The sequence below is a fragment of the Triticum dicoccoides genome, chromosome 1B (genome assembly GCF_002162155.2).
Source record: "Triticum dicoccoides isolate Atlit2015 ecotype Zavitan chromosome 1B, WEW_v2.0, whole genome shotgun sequence".
Classification (NCBI taxonomy): Eukaryota; Viridiplantae; Streptophyta; class Magnoliopsida; order Poales; family Poaceae; genus Triticum; species Triticum dicoccoides.
Window position 1 is genome coordinate 539,571,546 of NC_041381.1, and position 21,322 is coordinate 539,592,867.

The following is a 21,322-nucleotide window of genomic DNA, read 5'->3' on the forward strand; positions in this document are numbered from 1 at the left end:
TTTACATCATCTCCAAAAAAATACTTTTTAAAAGAGACAACTCCAAAGATGCATATTGGAGAATAAAACAACAACTCCAAAGATGCATATTGGAGAATTAAACAACAACTCCAATAGGTGATGCAAATGAAGATGTAAAACTATACTTCAACTAGTACTTCATTTGAAACATATAAATTCAAACATAGCAAATTCAACTACTACTTCATTTCAAACATAATAATTAGACATAGTTGTAATTAAAAACATAAATTAAACTACTAGTTCAACTAATTCGAGCTACTACATTCATCAAGTCACTACTACCACTACTAGTTCGAAGTACTACTTGAACTACACCGAAGATAAAACTACTCCTCATCATCGGAGCTCTTGAACTGCTCCCAGAACTCATCCTTGTCTGGGTCGTCACACCCCTTCTCCTCCTCCTCCTCCGAGTCACTCCAGTCCTCCCCCGAGGAATCGACGGGGATCACCGTCGCGGGCCCGACCTCGTCCTTCTGCTTGGCATCGCGCTTCCATAAGTACTCCTGCTCGGCCTTAACATACTCCGATTCCGCCGCGCGAACCTCACCATCGCTGCCTCGTCACTATCACCGGGACCAACGATAATGGTCGGCCTCTTCTTCGCCTTCTTCTTCGGTATCTCCTCCATCCGAATGCCCTGCCGCACGGGCATCTCCACATCCGCCCGGGTCTCGATCTATGGGAAGTTGAGGTCCGTCTTGGGCCTTCCGACACGCCACACCGCCATGTCGTAGGCACGTGCGACCTCACTAGCGGTGGGGTAGATGCCAAGCTAGAAGCGGCAGCCGGTGTCGGAGAACTCCATGCCGAAGTGGCCGGATGGCTTCGCCCGCACGCCGAAGAACCCCCTCTTGTTCTTGGGGAACTTCTTCGGCAGCAAGGCGCAGCGGGGCGGCGACGGTGGGCGAGGTGGCGGTGCGGGACGACACGCGGGGCTGCGGTGCGGGGCGGCCGCGTTGGTGGAATCGAACAGTGACGGTGTGGGGATGCAGTACGGGGCGGCAGGTGGGGCTGTGGACGGCATCGGTCGATTCGATGGTGCGGTGGTGGAATCGAACGGCGGTGGTGGTGCGGGGAGAAGTGTTGTGATATCCCAGCCAGCCTTCTCCCCGAAAACCCTCCCTTTTCTAACCCCAAAATGTCGACCGCGCTCGCGCTCGCGCTCACCCCCGCCTGAAGCTGTCGCCTGCCCACCTCACCTCGGCTCGCGCTCGCGCTCGCGCTCACCCCCGCCTGAAGCTGTCGCCCGCTCACCTCGCCTCGGCTCGCCGTCGCGATCCTCCTCTCCCGGCTGTTCCACGGCGCCTCTTGCTCTCTCCCGGCATCGACACGACATCTACCGGCAGGTAATCTCTCCCGACCCTCCTCCCTCTCCTCTCCGTCTCTTGTTCATCCTTATTCCTTCCAGCCCCTCTCCTCCCTCGGTCACCTGCCCCTCGCCCCCGAACCCTAGATCGGCGGGGGTCACTGGAGGGCGCATGGCAGCGGGAGCGCACATGGCCCCTAGCTCCGCCTCTCTGTGGTTTCTTCCCCCAACGAAGCCCTTTCCCAGCGGCGGTAGGGTCACACGGCTGCACAATGCAGAAGGTCACGAAGAGAGACATAATCAGCCAGGACCGTCATATCTTGGATATCTCGGCTCTATCCAAGTGTATAATTGAAGAACCATATTGCACTCTGCTCCTACCTGTAGATTAAATGCTGTTCGGCTGTTTGTGTGCTGTCCTGAAAGGAAAGATTTTTCATTTCTTTTCTATTTGATGAGTAAAAACGATATTTTGATATTGTTCATTTACTCACTTCGGATAGTGTCTGGTTAAATCAGAAGCTAGCTTGCCTTGCTGCTCGTGGACATCTTGAGTTCCGGCCGTCTTGGCTTCATCAGTCTGTTAGAATTTCCAGGTACCCTCCTTGTATGCAGGGGCCAATTTAGCAGCTAGGCTTCGTTAAGTCGTTAGAATTTACGATAAGTGGGGCAAAGGCAGGAGTTTGGACGATAATCAAGGTGAATGCTTGAGTTAAAATTGGCAATTTCTAAACTTTTTTCTTGCAATCATGCCTACCAGTGTTGTCTTGACTCTATTGCTAGCTGATGTCAGATCTGATTATCCGCAAATATGTGCATCTTGACGGGCTGCGACGTGTCCCTGTGATTCTAGAATATAGCAGTTGTGTGAATTGGTTATACTTGCATCAGACCCCATAACTTCTGATGTTCGCAGAAAACATCAAAATATTGGTTTATTTCCATCTTATGACGTTAAGAGGGATTTCTCAGTCAGTGTTTTTACCGACTTTTCTGCCACCAAAATGTATAGAATCTGTACAATTCTCCTACTTTCTTTGGTGTAATTTGATGCTAAAACCTCAGTCCTGTTAGTTTCGTGGAGAAAGTTCCCTGGTGTTAATTTTCTTGTCCAGTAGATTTTTTTCGCCTTCTTAAAGCGATATAATGTTCTAAATCCCACTGGTAGCTAATCCTCCAGTGGTTGCGTAATCAGTGCAGCTGAGTACATAAATGCAAAAACGAGACACCGCTCTTTGATTTTCAGCCCATCAGTACAGATTTAATTATCTTGATAATTGGTGTTCCGTGTGATTATTATGGAATCAAATTGCTTTTGCTTATCAGTGTGTCGTAATGATCTAATTTTAATGTCACCTTCTGTCAGTCTGCAGTTTGACTTCTCGGCACTTCTGTGGCATTAGAAGCTGAACCGTCGTTGGTGCTCCTTTAACCACTCATCTGCTACAGCTTTGCGGTGCCTTGATCTCTTCTGGTTATCAGTCGCACTGAACTGAACGGTCACTCCTTTGCTGCGTCCTCCTCAGCTATGAGTTTCGAGGAAGTCAGGCGACGACGCTTGGAGGCATTGTAAGATTGTTCTTACATTTACCAATGAATATATGTCCAGGTCAAAGAACATCATCTTCTAACGGTTTTTTTCCTAACAGGATGGCTAGCTGTATCGAGGTCTCCAAGACAAAGAAGCCTGTTGGGTACAAGGAGTGGTCATGGCAGGAGAAGCCATATTGTGGTTGTGATATATTTCCTGGTGTGCTGACCCAGGGAAAGCGAGGCGTCTGCCACTTCTGTGCTATCGCATCAGCTGGGCAAATGGAGTTGAACGCAAAGTTCGCCAAGTGGACCCGATCAAGGTGCAGGTTGAGGTTTCAGTGGGAATCACTTTTGACACGATTTTTTGAGTTGCATGGATTCATACCAGAACCAGACCAAGGAGAAGAGGAGAGGAAAATGATGGAGGAAAAGTATATCAAGCAAGATGAGTCTATCTATGACTGGGATGATGCTATTCCTTGGTGTTTCAAGAACCTAGGCGTGTTGGCTCATGGTGACAAGGCAGTGGTGCATTATCCACTAATGTCACCCTCCAACATGTATAGGAGATTCTCGACAATTACCGATGATGAGATACAGGAAATTGTGGAGAACTCGCATCTTGTGTCCAAGGATAATACTGTCATCAACCTAGGAATTGATGGTTACAAGTATTTCGAGGACCTGACAGAGCAGGAGATTTGGAACTACGTGGAAAACGGTAGAGCTGTTGTGGCTGGGGTTCTTGCCGGGGAGGGTTTCGACCATCTTAAAACAGATGAAATCTACGCATGGTTTCCATACGCCAAAATTTCAGAGAATGGAGAGACGTAATGGATTGATGAAGCAGTCGCTCACGCAGTAGTTCTGATGGGAAACGGGAACGCCGGACCTCTGATGCAGCATGAGCAATATCATCCCTTCCTCAATTCCTATGGAGAGGAATTTGCTGGAGGTGGTGTAGGATCTCTGTTTGCCAAGGCGTTCTATGGTGGATTCACGCTCTTGGAAGTGAATGACAAGCTAAAGCATGTCTCAACCACAATGCGCGACCTTAATGATGATTTTCCTCGTCCAAAGCTGCACGAGGATGGTCCTCCGTCTCCCCCCTCCTCTTCACCTCCAGGCATCCATGCCGTCACCGCTCCTCTGGCTCCTCACGTCGGGTCCCCTTCACTGCGATGCCTGGAGCTGTCTACTGCTGAGTACGACTCAGCCGTACCACTCTACCGCCCGCCTCCACTCCGCAATCGCCTGCCCCCTGCTGCCCAGATGAAGAAAAATGCGCATAGACAGTGTGAAATGAAGTTATGAGAAGGTCCTGATGTCCAGTGAGTCGGAGTCTATTTATCCCAGCAGATGTGCCTGCAGGTGAGATCAGCAATGTTTGCATACTGTTTTGTTCGAAGCAGCCTGTATGATTCTGGCTATTCATCGCAGCAGACTTGCCTACATGTGAGATGAGCAATTAGTTTGAATTCTAGCATATTGGCTGATGTTATCACTGTTAACAACATCTTGCATTTCTCTTTATCTCTGTGTGATGCATACATGTGAGATTGAATACTTTGCATAATGTTTAATTCGAAGCAAGCTTTAGCATTTTGGCACTTGAAGATCAATGTTTTATTTGAAGCAAGCTTTAGCATCAGTTGAAAACCTGATGGATGGTTAGCTAAATAAAAGCTTCTCACTTTAGCTCTGTCCCATGTTTAGCATCACTTGAAAACCTGATGGTTAGCTAAATACAAGCTTCTCGCTTTAGCTCTGTCCCATGTTTATTTTATCAGTTGAGCAGATATTAGCTTAGAATGTTATATTGCCTTGACCTAATGTAGTGAGTGATACAGAAGTGTACCAATTGTGTGTCTAACAGTAGTTTTCATCATCTGCTATCCAATCATGGAAGAGGAAAGGTTTACCTCCTTGGTCTGGATGCACATATTTTGTGTTGCATGCCATGTGTATATATATGTTTATAATGTCGATGAGATGAGCTAGTTAGAAGCTGCAGCAGCAGAGACTGTTGAGGTATGAACTTAGCGACGCGAGTAGTCTAGACTTGCCCTCAGTGGCTAATATTTCCTGGAGTTGAGGTATGAAGATTTTCCTTGTCGATTAGGAAGCCTATGGATGAGATATACCAACAGACTGAAGACATGAAGCAGATATAAGATGCTTTGTCAGCAGCAGCTGCTTCTGACGAGGTTGCTCAACTAGCCATATCTCTTCTTGGGTGCATTTGCACTGTCTGTCTGTCTGTCTGTCTGTCTGTCTGTACAAGGACAGTATCAAGCATGCATTTTTTTGTTTCTCTGTTTCACCTAGTCAGTCGTCATGATGAAGTTGAGAAACTCCATGAGCTCTGCTGCCATCGATATTGGGCCTTCTTCTTCTTCTTTTTCTTACTTATATTGTGAAACTTGAAAAACACGGTGTCGCCCTCTTGTGTTGGGATGGGAAACTCCGGGGAAGCAGACAAGTGACGTCGCTTTTCTGTGCCTTTTTTTTTGCTTGGGTGTTTTTCGTTTCAGCTGGATGGAGAATTCAGTTGATGCGGTGCCTCAGGCCTCCAGGCCAAGGTGCCGCCGCCCGTCCAACTTGACCTGCTCCGCGTGCGTACGTGTGTTGACGCTTTCTTGGGCCGGACAGCCGCCTTGCCCAACCCAAAACGTCGGTCCGGCGGCCGGTCGGTCGGTCGGTCGGTCTTGTACGCTCTCTCCCGTGCCCCGATGGCCGGCCGGCGTCGCTCCTCCCCAGCGTCACCGTCGCTCCTGCTCAGGCCACTGCCCCGTCGCTTTCTGCCTCGCCGGCCATTACTGAAGCAAGCAGAGGACGCGCTGGCTCACGATCGCGGCCGGCCGGCCGGCCGTCCTTGTCGCGCGGCATCGGACTTGATCGCCCGCCCGCCGCTTTGGCATCTCCCTCTTCGATCGACTTGGCGCACGAGGATGCTCAACGCTCCGGGGTTCAAGTGCAGCGTCATGCCATGGACTCTCGTCGACCTGGTTGGGATATATACCGGCAACCTTGGTCGACCGTGTCCCCACGCCCACGGAGGAGGCGGTTCAGTCGATCTCGCTTCCGGGACGGATTGACTGGCTGCGTGGACCCGACCACGATCTCGCTTCCTTCCTGGACTGGGTGCCCCACCCCCACCACACCAGTTCGTCCTGCCCTGCGCTCCAAGGTCCAAGACGCTGCCTTGCTCCCTCCCCGGTCAGGACTGGGAAGGACCGTCTAAACGCTCAACTAGTAGTACCATGGATTGGATTCATCATTACCTAAAGTGCTCTCTCTCTCTCTCTCTCTCTCTCTCTCTCTCTCTCTCTCGTTCGCTCTATTTTATGTTATCAAGATGGGCATCGTTTGCTATCTGTTCTACAGTTTTATCACACTAAAACAGCAACTGATAGCAAAGAGATATTTGCAGGTGCATCTGATGGCATCGGGGACACATACTACAAGGTGATTATTTATGCTTTCATCAGCTCTCCGCATGCTTCCTTCCGCAATTAGGCAGGCATGATTCTGAACGACTTGTAATGGAGCTCTGATTTTCAGGACAACAAGTATTTCTTCCGCCAACAGCACAACATTCCTAGAAAGAGTTTAGTTTTGACAGGCCCTTCCCAAGTTGGAGAATGATTTTGTCAGACTTCTCAATATCTAGCATTGACAAGAATATATATGCTTCATTCTGATGATGACATGAAGCTTCAAAAACAAGATCAAGATCCAGCGTATGTATAGTTGAGATGATGGGACTCCTCTTATTTACTAGTCCAGATTATATATGGTTCTGTTGATTTTTGCCACTGATAAGGAAGCTCTTCAAATGGATGGTCTTGATGTGTTGCACTTTTTGTTAAAGCAATTGGCTGAGGCGAGCAGGGGCAGAGCTAGAGCATTTGGAAGATGGATATATTATTGGATTAGAAAGTTGACATCGTGCACAACTGGATCGCCTTTATGTATTTACAGTGCATGCCCATGAATTGTTTGGCATGACGCTCTATCTCCTACCGTACTTGGTTTTAAATGTTGTTTGCTATGGGACCCCAAAGGCTCAGCAAAGTATCACCGACGGAATTTTGTCACTTCTCAGTGCAGCTGCTTCAGTGGGGCTATTGTCCATGGTACTACTACTGGGGGACAGAGTGATGTTTGCGTTCAGGCGATCTTCAATTTACTTGATAATCTTGGGCAGTGGGTTGGTAACCTCAAACAGGAAATTGCTCTATCCCAGTCTAGTCATGACATGCCTGGGAAGCTTGCAGGTTAACTGAAAGATGAAAGTTGTTCTATTTACGGCCAAGATCAGTTGTGGGTGCAGTGTAGCAATGTTGCTGAGCTGTTGGCTGCTATACCTTAAGTTACTCTAGCTAAGACCACTTTTAGATGTCAAGCTCATGCTCGTGCTCTAGTATAATTCGAATCTCATCTCCGAGACAAGTCTGGGACCTCTAATCCAGCTGCAGAGTGTAGTGGCACTTTTTCAGATGATGATATCTCTTTTCTCATGGAAATATACAGAGGATTTTGATGAGCCCGATGGTCTATTAGGTTTTAGCAAATCTGAGAAATCATCAAGCCTACAAAATCAACTTATCATCAATGAGGAAACTGGGAAGTGGGCTCAAGTGCTAACACTAAATGGAACCTGATACTGTCCACAGACATTGTGATGTTCTCAACTGTTCACTAAACATGTGCCACCTTCAAGCCATGATTGCACATGCGGATGGTTTGGTGTGCAGAATACCCCAGGATAAGAAAACTTGGTGCATGCAAGGAGTGCAAGCAGCTTGGAGATTAGGCAGATGGGATCTCATGGATGAGTACCTACCCGAGGCAGACAAAAGTCTTGTGTGCAGCAGTTCTGAGAACAGTGCTTCGTTTGACATAGGTCTTGCTAAGATATTCAAGGCAATGATGAACACAGATCAGTTTATGGTTGCTGAAAAGATTGCCCAGTCCAAGCAAGCAATGCTTGTTCCGTTGGCTGCAGCAGGCATGGACTCGTACATGTGTGCATATCCCTACATTGTAAAGCTTCACATGCTGTGCGAGTTGGAAGACTTCAACTCCCTGCGGGGAGACGAGTCATTTCTCGATAAAACATTCAGTGTAGATGATCCAAAATTTCTGAAATTAACAACAGACTGGGATAACCGTCTGAGATGTACACAATCGTCTCTGTCGGCAAGGGAGCCTTTGCTTGCTTTCCAACGGATGTTTTATAATCTGAGTCATATGAATTCTCAAGTTGGGAATTGCTGGCTTCAGTACGCTAAACTCTGCCGTTTGGCTGGTCATTATGAGGCAGCTCACCGTGCAATACTGGAAGCAGATGCTTCGGGTGCTCCTAACGTTCATATGGAGAAGGCAAAGCACCTCTGGAATATACGGAATTTTGTTTCACATGTATTTTCTTCCCATTATTTCGACCCATGTAGAGATCTGAATCATCTGATCATCCCATCTCATTTGCAGATGTTGAGCATCATTCACGGGTCCACGAGGGATCTACCAACTTATCAGTGGCTGACTGTGCTGTCTCAGTTGATATCCCGCATTTGTCATCAGAATGGTGAGGTTGTCAAAACTGCCAGACAAATTATCACGTCTGTGTTACAGGCGTGCCCTCAGCAAGCACTTTGGATGATGGCTGCAGTGTCAAAGTCAACAGTTTCTGCAAGAAAAGATGCCGCAACACAGATATTAAACTCAGCAAAGAAGGGCTGTCGGAAGGGGGGCAATGTGGCACTGTTTAATCAGTTTCCTTCTCTAATAGAACATCTGATTAAGCTGTGCTTTCATCCAGGGCAGCCCAAGGCAAAGGCAATAAATATCTCAACTGAGTTCAGCTCCTTGAAAAGAATGATGCCACTAGGAATTATCTTACCTGTCCAGCAGTCTCTAACTGTGACTCTGCCATCATACGATTCAAGGGATTGTCAAGGCTCCAGATCAATTCTTTGCACTCATTTAACTAGAGTTTTGTCCGTTGATGATTTTTTTTCACATTTAAGAGTCAAAACTGGCTAGTCATACTTCACTAGGTTAATGGTAACTGACATGCATGATCATTTTCAATGTCAGGTCGTGTTCCTCGGAAGCGGTGGAGTTGCCCGCCCCTTTTTATGCAAACCGAAGGATGGTCTCAGGAAGGAGAAGGATGCACGCGTGATGGAGTTCAACGCCGTGATCAACCGTCTCCTCTCCAAAGTTCCTGAGAGCCGCCGCAGGAGAAAGCTCTACATCAGAACCTTGGCGGTGGTTCCACTCACAGAAGACTGCGGACTGGTAGAGTGGATGCCCAGCATGCAGCTTATCCGACAGACAGAGTTTATCTGATCCCTGTTCTGAGTATTAATAACGTGTGTGTTGCTGAATTGTTCCGGATGTGCAGAACATGATGGACGGTTTGGGCATCGCTGGGAGGGTGTCGTGTTTCTGAAGGTGTGCTGTCGGTGCTGAGGGGCGGCAAGGAGGCTCTGATGACCCGCTGGTGGAGTGGACCAAGACCAGCAAGTCCAGCGGAGGGGAGCTAGGTCCGCAATCCACAGGCACAGCACAGGGATGACCAACATCGTACATTACGCTGAAGCCACTGCATGTACTACATGCATATTTGACCACCGCTAAGCAAACTGTGTCTCTCTTGTGCTAAAAACAAACCGTTTTCGAATTCTTGCAGAGGGCCATCGCGAACATCACGGCGAGGCTCCAGGGAGTGGCCTCCGTCCAGGGCCAGGCCTAGCGGCTGATTGCTGAGGCGGTCTCCCACAAGAACCTGGGCTGGTGGATTCCCTGGTTCTAAAAGTTGTAACAGTCTCACATGTCCTTCCCTCCCTCCTCCGACGCTGCTAATGTGTATCTGCTAATGCGAGCGCGGCGGTGCCAAGCATTGAGCTGATCTCGGAGTAGCTCAGGCTTGCCATTATGTACCTCGCCCCTGGGTGCCGGCGCCGTCACCGTGCCGCCCTGTTTTGTTTGGATATAGCAGAGAAGAAAGCACAAGCTGTAAGGCAAAGAAGTTATCAGAGAAGAAGGCACAAGCTGTAAGGCAAAGAAGTTAGCATTTGTCCTTGAGGGAGTAGATGAAGCAGAGGTGAATTAGTAACTAAGCAAGTGACAGTAGAGAAGAACTAGAAAGGTGCAAGTTGAGGAAAAATGAATAAATAACCTGTTATTTCTGCCCATAGCGAAGCTAATGCTCAAGTTTCTGAGTACTCCAAGAACTCATCAGTGTTAACTTATATAATTGTCATAGCTTCTTAGCTTATGTTAGCTTTATCATTTCTAGAACTCTTGATCCTGACATATTTCTGATCATAACTACATATTCTGGATTTTAAGTCTCATATGTCTGATAATCTAAATGATCCAGTGCACTAATATTTTCACAAAGAAGATTCAGTCTTCTATTTTCTCATGGATTGAACCTTTCTTTGCGTTATTTATTTATTTATGTATGTATGTACATAAACTTTCATCTTTTGTTATGCTGTCTATTATTTTTTATTGATCTGTTTACGACAAGGTCTTTTCCTTTAACTATTTGTCCAGATGCTTCCTTTGTATCGATCTCCAATGATTATGTCAATTGACTCCAGAAGCGGAAATGTTGCTGATCAAAGTCACTCTCAAAGGAAGAACAGAAGCAGGCTCTTCCTAATTAAAGTAGAGCTTCGGTCCCTATGTTTTGCTTAACCGTCTCATCTCCCCCCTAGATATATTTCCAGTTGATGATTATATGGAGGAACATGTAAGATGGAGTCCCCAGGCCGCTACCCGGTTCCTTATTGAGATTGATTTCTATAAGTCAGGGCCCTCTGGCCTTTGGTCTAGAAATTATCTGGAGGAAAGCCAAATTGGCATGTATGCAAAATGTCAATTCAGATTATTATTATTTCCCTTCCGGAGATATAATATTAAGTTGGGGAGACTGTTTGAGCTCTACATTGTTTTTGTGCAGTGTGCCTCTTTGGACATATGGTTCTGCGGCAGCAAGTAATAAATGTTACTGTGTGCTACTACCTCTGTCCTGGTTTATTGGTTCCCTTTGTAATTTGTGCCGAATTTTGACCAAATGTTTAACTAACAAAATGTGAATGCATGCCAACAAAAATTATATCATTGGGTTTGTATTTGAACCTAGTTTTCAATGACATAATTTTTGGTGACATGTATGAACATTTTGTTAATTAAATTTATGGTTAAAATTTGGCACAAAATACAATGGAGACCAATAAACCAGGACGGAGGTAGTAGATCAGTTTCTGTGTATACGAATCACGGGCAGACTACTTGCTCCTAAACCCGTCTAGTAACATTGGCTAAATCAGTTTCTGTGTATATGAATCAGGACAGACTACTTGCTCCTAAACCGGTTTAGTAACAATTTCTCACTAAATGTCAAAATACCTCAAAACTTGGTATGAGTGCTAGCCAATGATTTTCAGTTACTACTCTAGGCTAGCCAGTTTCATACCAATGTTCTTTGCACTTTTGCAGTATGCACATTAGTTTATTGGCATTAAAAGGACAGTGAGAAACTGAGGTGTAGTTCTTAAGAGAATAGTGCCGTGCAAAACTGAGCTTTATCTACTGATTTCTGATTAGATGTGTTCTCGGGCTGCACACAGTGAGGCATGCGGCTCCGGCACTGGTAATTATAGTCTCTTGTGGGTTAGGGCTGCAAGTTCATCGGTTTTGCCTTTTAGTCAAGTCCATTTGTTAATGTTTCTTCTTGATATTGAATGCATGTGTTTCATCTTTTGCTGAAATATCTGCAATAGAAGATCTTATAGATAGCCATGGCCCCCGTATTATTTGGCTTTTGCAGCTCTTGCCAATCCATTGTGGCTCATGTACTTTATAGAGTGACTTATATTAGATACAACATATTTATGGCATTTTTCTCTAATCCGAACCACTGCCATGAAGGCTGACAAGCCACCCTGTTCTTTCTATTTACCCTTTAGTTTGTAGCGTGAACAAGTGATCACAGGTTGCAGCATACATGGGACACAAGAGAAGGTTGTCAACACAATTTCTCAGTCCAGTAATGAAACTCTTTGTCTACATGTATTTACGTTTTAGCTCTGCAATGTTGTTGATAGCTCAAGCAGACACGCACCAAGGGTGTTAAGTAGTACTCCCTCTTGTCGCGGGCGTAGTACATTTGTTTTGTTTTTTGCATTTTAGTCCTTCCACTTTCAAAACTCTGGAAATTAAGCCCCCGTCTCCTTCCTCCTCCTCCCCCCGTCACCCGCGTCGCCACGGCCAGCCGTCTCCAGGAGAAGGTCATGAGCCGCCGCCGAGCCCGCCCACGAACAGGACTTCCGCTGCCCATGAGGAGGACCTCCGCCGCCCACCGACGAGCGGGTCCTCTGCCACCCACCGTCGCCGCGCTGGTCCACTCCGCCACTATTCCGCCGCTCACCGACGTCGCGCTGGTCGCCGTGCTGGTCCGCTTTTGCCGCCACGCTGGTTCGCTTCGGCCAGCCGGCTGGTTTAGGTGATGGTGGCGGGCGACGCCTCTTATGCCGCCGCCGCTGCTGGTGGGCGACGCCGCCGCCCTCCGATTCCCGACCCCGACCCCTAAGGCCTCCGTCGTTGCCTCTGGTAGTCCACTCTGATCCTGCAGCTGATACAGAGTGAAATTGATCCACTGCTCGCTTGTCGTGCTTGTGTTGATCAGCAGCAGCAGAGCTCCAGTAGCAGCTCCCCTGTGCTCCTCTGTCCTGCTCCTTGTGCTGCCGCCAGAGCTCGTGTTCCTCAGGAAGGAAGAAGAAGAAGGTAAAATTCAGTTAAAATGTCAGGTTTTAGTTAATCTGTACTCCAAACTGTTAAAACTTACTGTCAATTTTCAGCAATGCAGCATTGAACCTCCGCCTCTGCTGCTGTCTGCCTGAGCGCCGACCTTGGCTTCCTCCAGAGCCCCCACCTCTGCTGCTGCTGCTGCTGCTGGGATAGGTACTGAAGCAGATCAAGTATAGTGAAATTAATAGTCATATGGTGAAATTGACAGTCATCTGGTGAAATTGAATGTTTGTCTAGATCAATTATTGCTAGCATTGTGGAATTAGAGCAGATCATCCAATTTTGAACATACGCAGTCACTGTACTTTGCTAACTGTCAAACTGTTAAGTCACTGAACATATGCAGTCACTAAATATATGCAAATTTGGATTACTGTTTGGTACTGCTGGAATTACTCCAGTTTGGAGTACTCCACAAATTATGAAAGTTTGGAGTACAGAATTCGGTTTGGTACTGCCAGTTTGAAGTACTGTTTGCAACTTATGAAAGCAACTTCTGTAAAATGGCTTTGTTTCTCTGTGTTTCTGATGCCTTTTGTTTCCAAAGGCAGTTCAGTTCACTCCAGAAAACAATAGTCCAAACTGTACTAAAATGGTCAGATTTGTAACTGTACTTAAGGCCAAAATTCAGATTTGCAACAGTACTCCAAACTGTACTTAAATGGTCAGATTTGTAACAGTACTCCAAACTCTGAGTTTCTGTTTGCAACTTAAATGGTCAGATTTGTAACAGTACTCCAAACTCTGAGTTTCTGTTTGTAACTTAAATGGTCAAATTTGTAAGCAACTTCTGTTTGCAACATAAATGGTCAGATTTTGTAACTGTACTTGAGGCCAAAATTCAGTGAAAATATCACCAGACTCTTAAAATTCAGTTAAAAGATTTGTACCTTGATGCAGACTAAAGGGAGTAGGTTAACTGATCTAGTCCTGTGGCTGGTCAAACTGTACCATGCCAAAGTATTTCCTGCAGAGAGAAAAACAAAATAAGCAAACATAAACTACTTAATGAAAGCTTGGGTATTAAGTGGAGTACATATAAATTCAGTTATGTGAATCATTCAAGTTCAGTTAGAGCACATATACATATACCTGCAGGCTGCAGCCAATTGATTTGCTTAATGTGAAGTGAGAGCTGTCAATACTAAATGCAATAGAGGGGAGAAAGAAATTATCGGAAGATGGATTGTGTAATCCTTGTGCTCCTTGTGTAATCTTGTGTCAAGAGGGGACAAAGAGGCCCTTATGTCATGTCCTTGTGTATGCCTTATCTAATCCTTGTATATCAAATCCTTGTCGGAATTTATTTGAATTATTTCGATTTATTGGAAGTTATTGGAATTTACTGTAATTTGTTGGCATTACAGAACAATTGGTGTTAATAAGAACACTGTTTGCTAGGGCACACAAATGTTCTGAATTTGGAGTATATCATTAGCTGGCCATGTCTATATGTGGGTACAGACTGTTATGAGTTTGCACTTTTTGCTACAATTAGCATCTTCTGTTTAGATTGTCTTCTCTTTGAGAGCCTGGGCCAGGAGAATTTATGGGTTTACATGTGTTCTTGGTTCAGCTACTTTAATTTGGACTGTAATTTGTGGGAGTGAGCCCACGTTGAGTTCAGGAGGAAGCTTGGGATTGTCAGATGACGCTTCCACAAAAGGAATATTGCTTATGATGTGCCTCGTTTGAGATACAACTGTGCTATGTTCGTCATGCAAATTCACAGTGATGATAGATACGAAAGAAACATATCGATGACTGACAAATAAACTACTCCCTCCGTTCCACAATACACGCCTTCCATTTGTCAAAATATAAATGTATCTAGACATGTTTTAGTATATAGATCCATCCATTTTTGTAGAAATGGAAGTCAAGTACTCCCTCCGTTCCTAAATATTTGTCTTTCTAGAGATTTAAACAAATGACTACATACGGATGTATATAGACATATTTTAGAGTGTAGATTCACTCATTTTGCTTCGTATGTAGTCACTTGTTGATATCTCTAGAAAGACAAATATTTAGGAACGGAGGGAGTAAGTTGTACAACATCAATGTTTATATATATGTTGTATAAGCATACTTAACTACTCATTCAAATAAACTAAGTTGTACAAATGGACAACATCAATGTTGACAATACTGCAGTTTTTATATACACGCTATAATGTACTCATGCAATGGAGCATTTTATCCATTGCATAATATCCGCGCGCAGCGGGAGCGTGCGATTCCACCTAGTTCATTCTTAAGGGCCAGGCAAGGGACAACAATAGCGGCGTTTTGTCCCTGGCCCTTAAGCTCTGCCTGCCTCGTTCACTGTTAGTGTTAGCTACTGAACATACTCCTTCATTACGAGCCATTTTGGGATCTTGTAGTATTAGCAAGAAAGTTTCAGCATTGTTATGGATTTTGGCTTGGTAACAGCTCCCACATGCATTTCTCTGCTGGTGATGGGCAACGCCGATGCAGCCATGCCACCAACTTGAGAGATCCAAGGCGTCGGACGGTCAGCCGCATCTCCAGCGGCGAATCTCATGGGCAAGCCGTTTGTCAGCGCTGCCCATCCATGGCCATGGCCATGACCATGATTATTTCAAAGCAGTTGCATTCTCTTCTGATTTCTGAAATATCATGTGCCATCCATATTCATTTCTTTTTTTAGTTCTTCTGACGAAAAGGGTGCTGCTATTGTTCTTGCTTGGCCTGGGACTGGGATAAGAGTACAAACAAACACTGGAGTTTAGATTGACCGACTTTTTGCATGATTCTGAAGAGAAACATCCAAACAAAACTTTTTCTTGTTTTCTAAAAATAAGGTGGCAGCATCAGCCTTCCGTCGGCGTTTTCCTAGTTTTAAGGTTTGGTGGGACGGTGTTCAGGTGGTGGTCTTGTCCAATAAAGTCTCACCGGCTTCAGCCTCATCTCGGCGGCGACGTTGAGAAGCTTGTGGGAATGGTGTGTTTCTCGAGGAGTTCTTCTGGCTGTGGGGATCTCCGGATCGGATAGAGATCAGGTGCCATGCAAACGGCATGTCACCGTGTGCCTCGCGGCCTCCTATCCACCGTCCAGCCCGCATCCAACGGACAGCAGCTTCCCAAGGCAAAAACAACATTCAGACTTTGACTAAATCAGGCATGCCCAGGTCAGCGCGGGTCAGGGGAAAAATCTGGCGGGGACAAGCGCCGTCCGCCGCGGGAACCAAGGCCGAACGCCGCCGCGGGTCGGGGACGAGCGTCGTCCGCCGCGGGAGCTGGGGACGAGCGCCGCCGCGAGCCGGGACGAGCGCTTAGTAGTGATTTTTGTTGGGGCAAAGCTAGCTGACATCGCTATGCACGAGCTTTGCCCAGGCTCCTCGCGCTGTCTCGCTCCGCTATGATTTGTGCACTCGATCAGATGCAGGAAACAAAGTATATTGGTAGAACTATACTAATAGTGACAAATTATACTCTGAATAATATGGAGACTTGCAGCACTACACTTTGAAAATATCAGTCAGCACTACACTCTGAATAAATATGAAGACTTGCAGCACTACACTCTAAAAATATCAGTCAGCACTATCCACACTCTGAATAAATATGGAGACTTGCAGCACTACACTCTGAAAATATCAGTCAGCACTATCCATACTCTGAATAAATATGGAGACTTGCAGCGAGTATTGTACTTCTATTTTCTCTGTTCACTACAGTACAGCAGTATACTTCTATAATTCATAACTTTTGTCAGCAATAAATATGGAATTTGGCAGAATTGTGCGTTGTGCGATGGGATCGATTGGCAACAGGATACCCGAAGTTGGTATGCGGTTCAGAAATTCGGATGAGGCTTGGGAGTTCTGGGTGCAATATGGAGGTCACATAGGCTTTGATGTGAGAAAAAGAAATACCATCAAAAGCAGAATTGTAGAGTATTGGATGGAAATAACAGATTTGCCGTTGCTATTGCGAGTTTGCATGGTGATTTAGAGTTTGAGGAGGAGCGCATAGTGATAGGTGATCCTTTGACCAAAACGGTTTCATGTAGTTGTGGAATGTTCAATAGGATGGGGATATTGTGTGGACATGGTCTAAAAGTCCTTGATTTGATGAATATAAAGACATTGCCGACACATTATGTCTTGAAGAGATGGACTAGAAAAGCTCGCAATGGAAGTATACAAGATAAGGAAGGAAGGAAAGTGGTAGAAAATCCAAAACTTGAAGCTCAACTTCGGTACAGGGATTTGTCTCATCAATTTCACAATGTGGCACATAAAGCAGCCAGCTCCCCACAGTGTTGTTTGCTATTGGCCAATGCACTTGCCTCCGTTGCACCTAGCATATAAAGACAAAGAGAATGCCACTAGTGCTATGGATGAACCATATAAAGACAAAGAGAATGTTGACCCAAATGTGCAGCAAATAGACGAATTGCTTAGAGCTGCACGACTGAAGAAAAAAGAGGTTCCGGCCACAAAATTAAGGAGAAAGAAAACTTGGCTTGATAAGTTACTCAAGGGGAAGCGTATACCATTGAAATCTACCGCGCCGACCAAAACGGGAGAAAATGTATGTTGCAATTGGTACATGATATGTTTTTATTCTTCATTTGTAAACTAATTACTATACTTTTCATTGGCAGCCAAAAAAGAAGAAGGATGGTGTGCAAAAAAAGAAGGATGGTGTGCAAAAAAAGAAGAAGGATGGTGTGCAACAAAAGAAGAAGGATCATGTACAGCCTCAAGTACTAGTGGAGAAGTGTGACAACACCAAAGGAGTAAATATGGAGCCCCAAGAGTGCAATACTATCATGAGTTTCACCCAGCTCTTGACGGCTCCGCCTTGTGGTGATGATGATTTGTTCTAGCGTGCAAGCTCGCTAGAAGTATTTTGGACATAGTTAAGTATAAGATTTTGGGCTAACTATAGTCGTCTTTTGGGGCCTAAGTGTACAAATGAAATGGCACTAAATGGCTGTTAAGAGCTCACTGAATTCACTGGCAAGTGGTACTGAAACTTCAAATCATGTACTTCTGAATTACTTGTGATGAAGTGGGTTGTCTGAATCTAAATAGTGATGAATGGCATGTCTGAATTTCAAAACTGAATTTCTTGTGAATCTGAGTGCAAACAGTATTTTGACTGTTGCTTGCACTGTTTCCGGACTAAAAGGTTGATGTTTGTATTGTGTTTTGTTCAAAACACTTGGTTGTACTATTGAATATAAATGAGTCGCGTGTTTGGGCTGAAAATTTGTTTGTACTATTGAATATAAAAGAGGCGGTTTGTACTGTTGAATATAAAAGATTTGTATCTGTATCATATAAAGTTTAAAACTGTGAAGTTTCAGAGTGTCTGGGCTGAAAACTGTGAAGTCTGAATGTTGTTTTTGCTTTGGAAAGCTGCTGTCCGTTGGATGCAGGTTGGGCGGTGGATGAGAGGCCGCGAGGCACACGGTGACATGCCATTTGCATGTCACCTGATCTCTATCCCTCTGGATCGCCAAGGAGCTTCATCGGTGTTTCTTCCTTCTTCTTCATCTCCGGGACGGATGTGGTCTTCTTGACCCGTTCGACGACTTCCCATCCGCATCCAAGTACGTCAGGCCGGCTTAGGGAGGAGGCGACGCGCCATCGACACGGTCTGGAGGTTGAAGACGAAGGGCATCTCAAGAATTTCGTTGTGATTTTCGTTTTTGTTGAGGTGGTTTGTACTCTTCGGTGTTTCTTTTAATGCCAGGGTCTTTTCCGCAAAAAAATGGTAGCAGCATCAGGCGCCCCTGCAAAAAGTGCTCCCTTTCGGGCATTAGAAATTGGAAAAGGTCCAAAACAAATCTTGAAGTTGTAGACGAAAACTAAATCAAACTCTAAACTTTGAATTTCGAAAATTGACACTCTGAAATTATCAATCCCAATCTATTTTAAACCTTGAGAGTGTTTATCTTGTATTCGCTGAGTCGGGCCGGCCCGTTAGTGCATTCTCTGCCGCCGCTCATGCATAGCTGTAGGTTCGCTCACTCTGCTCTGTTTTTTTTTCTTTTTTTCTTTTTTCCCTTTTTCCCTTTAACTTTCCTTCGATTTTTCATCAGTTTTCTTCGGCTTTCTTTTTTTCCGTTATACTTTATGTTCTCACTGGTATTTATCACTGCCTCTAGTGAGGATCCAAAATTTCCTAGGTTGCCTCAGAATTTATCAAAGCATTCAACGACCCTGCTATAAGTGAGAAAGATACCAGCCGGGAGTTGAATACTACAGCTATTAATAAATGAGTTATTAGTTATATGAAGTCACTAATCTGTAGAGAATGACAGCTAACATCTTGACAAAAGTGTCCCTACTTGTTAACATGCATATCTTCCTATGTAGAAAGGGGTACTCTGTTTCTAACACATCAGCATGCCAGCAGAGCAGCTCAAATTTAAGTAAAGCTAGCAAAATACCTAGTATCAAGAAAAATTTGCCATCTCGTTCTAATGGCATATTAAAGATCATTTATAACAACATTCAAACATCTTAGGCCAACTAAAACGAAGGGATTTACCTATTAATCTACTCCCTCCGTTCCGAATTAGTTGTCTTGGGTTTGTCTAGATACGGATGTATCTAGACTCATTTTAGTGCTAGATACATCCGTATCTAGACAAATCTAAGACAAGTAATTCGGAACGGAGGGAGTACAATGAAAGCATGATCTTGTTTTCAATTTTATACAGTTGAATTTGTTGATGAAATAGCTTGTCCGTTTGATTGCTGCAAACACTCAAGTTTCATTGCCTCTCCCCATTTTGAAGTTATCTGCCGTGCGTGATGAAGCTTGGCTGAAAGAAGAGGAGGCTAGGGTGAGACGTATGATCATGGAAGGGAAGGAGGATAGGCGCAAGTTTCATACCGGCTAGACGACGGAGGACAATGAGTTGAAAATGTTTAAAACACCACAACTACTCCCTCCGTCCCATAATATAAGAGCCTTTTTGACACTACACTAGTAGAGATGAGCGAGATGAAGAGATCTGGATTGCCATGCTTTTGCTCAAGGCTGGTGAAGAGATCTGCCAAAATGACTGGCTGAAAATTCGTATGTACTACGAGAACTGAATTTCTTTTGCTGTCCAACTATGGAGCCTACTCTATCCGTCTGAAGCTACTTTGTGTTTTATTCGTAGCCCAGCTAAAATTTTGTATATCCTGACCAAGTGTATAGGAAAAGAGGAAAGCACACTGGTCGTCTACTAGTGCAAGATAAGCATGTAAAAAAAATAGTGCGGGATAAGTGGATGGTCAGTTGGTCACACAGCCTGAAGGTGTGCGGAAAAGCTCCCCCGCGCCCACGACTTCCCCACTCCATATATGTCTAGGAAACTCACATATTTTAGATCTGGTCATTTGCATGCTCAAGGAATTTATGGGGATTTAAATCCTAGAGCAGATCTAACAGGATTCAAACAATAGAAAAAAAGAACTAACAGGGAGAAAGAGAGGAGATGAGCCAGATCTGGACGGACCCAGGTAGGACAGCGCTGAGCCGGCCCATCGACTGTGTGGCGCGCGCGAAGAGCGAACGGGTACGCAGCTGTCGGATCTGCGATGGACGGCCGAGAATTGGTCGTCTGGCCATGCGCTGGCGGCGACCAAAACAGACGGCAGTGTCCGCTCCTGCCACCGTAGAAGATTTGTGAGCTTGTCACCATGAGCTAGGGGCTTGCCTCGACCTGCCACTTGCACTTGAGGGGCCAGGAGAGCGTTTCCAAGCTCACCATGACGTCGGTGAAGGTCAGCGAAGATTGGAAGTGGGTGCTCGACGAGGTCCGATGGCTGCCCACGTACTCCCTCCGTTCCTAAATATTTGTCTTTCTAGGCATTTTAAATGGACACAACATACGGATGTATGTAGACTTACTTTAGAGTGTAGATTCACTCATTTTGCTCCGTATGTAGTCACTTGTTGAAATCTCTAGAAAGACAAATATTTAGGAACGGAGGGAGTAGGTTATTGACGGGATCCTGTTTTCGAGGGATGAATCTTCAAATTGGAAGGGGGTGAGTGGATTGGTACCAAGGGAATGTTGGAATTATGTGTCCTGCAACTATATTTAAATTATTAGAAATTACTAATATTCGGAATACCTCGTTATGGAATTATACATGTATTTATGCATGGAATTACTTTACATGATTATCATGGAATTATGACTTGCTGGAACGTACTTAAGTTGTATGCTTAAGGAAGCTGGTCGATTATCAGTGGAACACAATATGCTATTTATATTGGAAAGACTATCCGGGTACATTGATAATCGGAAGGAGCTAGATCATATAGTTAGATTACAACCCTAATGTTGGTCTACATAATTAGAGGAATTTTCACTCTATTATGGCGCGTTGCTCACAAGCGCGTGCTCCGGGGACATAACGGGTAGAATCCATTAACAGACAAATATGATCGTGGTTGGTAATTTGATCTGGACTCTATCCCGGAAAACTAGTTGAAAAGACTAGGAATCTTATCTGTATAAGAGGTGGACTCTTTGGAAACACAGTATAAGAAGGTCCCTACCCCTTAGCCTCAGATATGCGAATTGTGAGCGGCACCACGGATAAGCGCAGAGGAATAGGGGGTAGACCACAAACCC

At 45.1% G+C, this 21,322-nt stretch overlaps 2 protein-coding genes across 2 annotated transcripts; both read left to right on the plus strand.

The window, feature by feature from the left end:
- The first annotated feature begins 830 nt into the window (after positions 1 to 830).
- On the plus strand, positions 831 to 10,113 carry LOC119350566. Its single transcript, XM_037618330.1, has 3 exons — positions 831 to 1,373; positions 8,972 to 9,175; positions 9,282 to 10,113. The coding sequence occupies exons 1-3, from the start codon at positions 831 to 833 to the stop codon at positions 9,327 to 9,329; spliced, it is 795 nt and encodes a 264-aa protein (XP_037474227.1). The 3' UTR covers positions 9,330 to 10,113.
- Positions 10,114 to 16,867: 6,754 nt separating this feature from the next.
- LOC119307979 lies at positions 16,868 to 17,851 on the plus strand. The gene is made up of 2 exons (XM_037584082.1): positions 16,868 to 17,262; positions 17,336 to 17,851. Exons 1-2 carry the CDS (start codon positions 16,957 to 16,959, stop codon positions 17,558 to 17,560), a joined length of 531 nt encoding a protein of 176 aa, XP_037439979.1. The 5' UTR covers positions 16,868 to 16,956; the 3' UTR covers positions 17,561 to 17,851.
- Positions 17,852 to 21,322: the final 3,471 nt, after the last annotated feature.

Coding starts and splice junctions, on each gene's coding strand:
- LOC119307979 (XM_037584082.1), top strand. CDS start 16,957: ATGTGGCACATAAAGCAGCCAGCTCCCCACAGTGTTGTTTGCTATTGG. Junction 17,263..17,335: donor CGACCAAAACGGGAGAAAAT/GTATGTTGCAAT, acceptor TTTCATTGGCAG/CCAAAAAAGAAGAAGGATGG.
- LOC119350566 (XM_037618330.1), top strand. CDS start 831: ATGCCGAAGTGGCCGGATGGCTTCGCCCGCACGCCGAAGAACCCCCTC. Junction 1,374..8,971: donor GACACGACATCTACCGGCAG/GTAATCTCTCCC, acceptor TTTCAATGTCAG/GTCGTGTTCCTCGGAAGCGG. Junction 9,176..9,281: donor TCACAGAAGACTGCGGACTG/GTAGAGTGGATG, acceptor CCGGATGTGCAG/AACATGATGGACGGTTTGGG.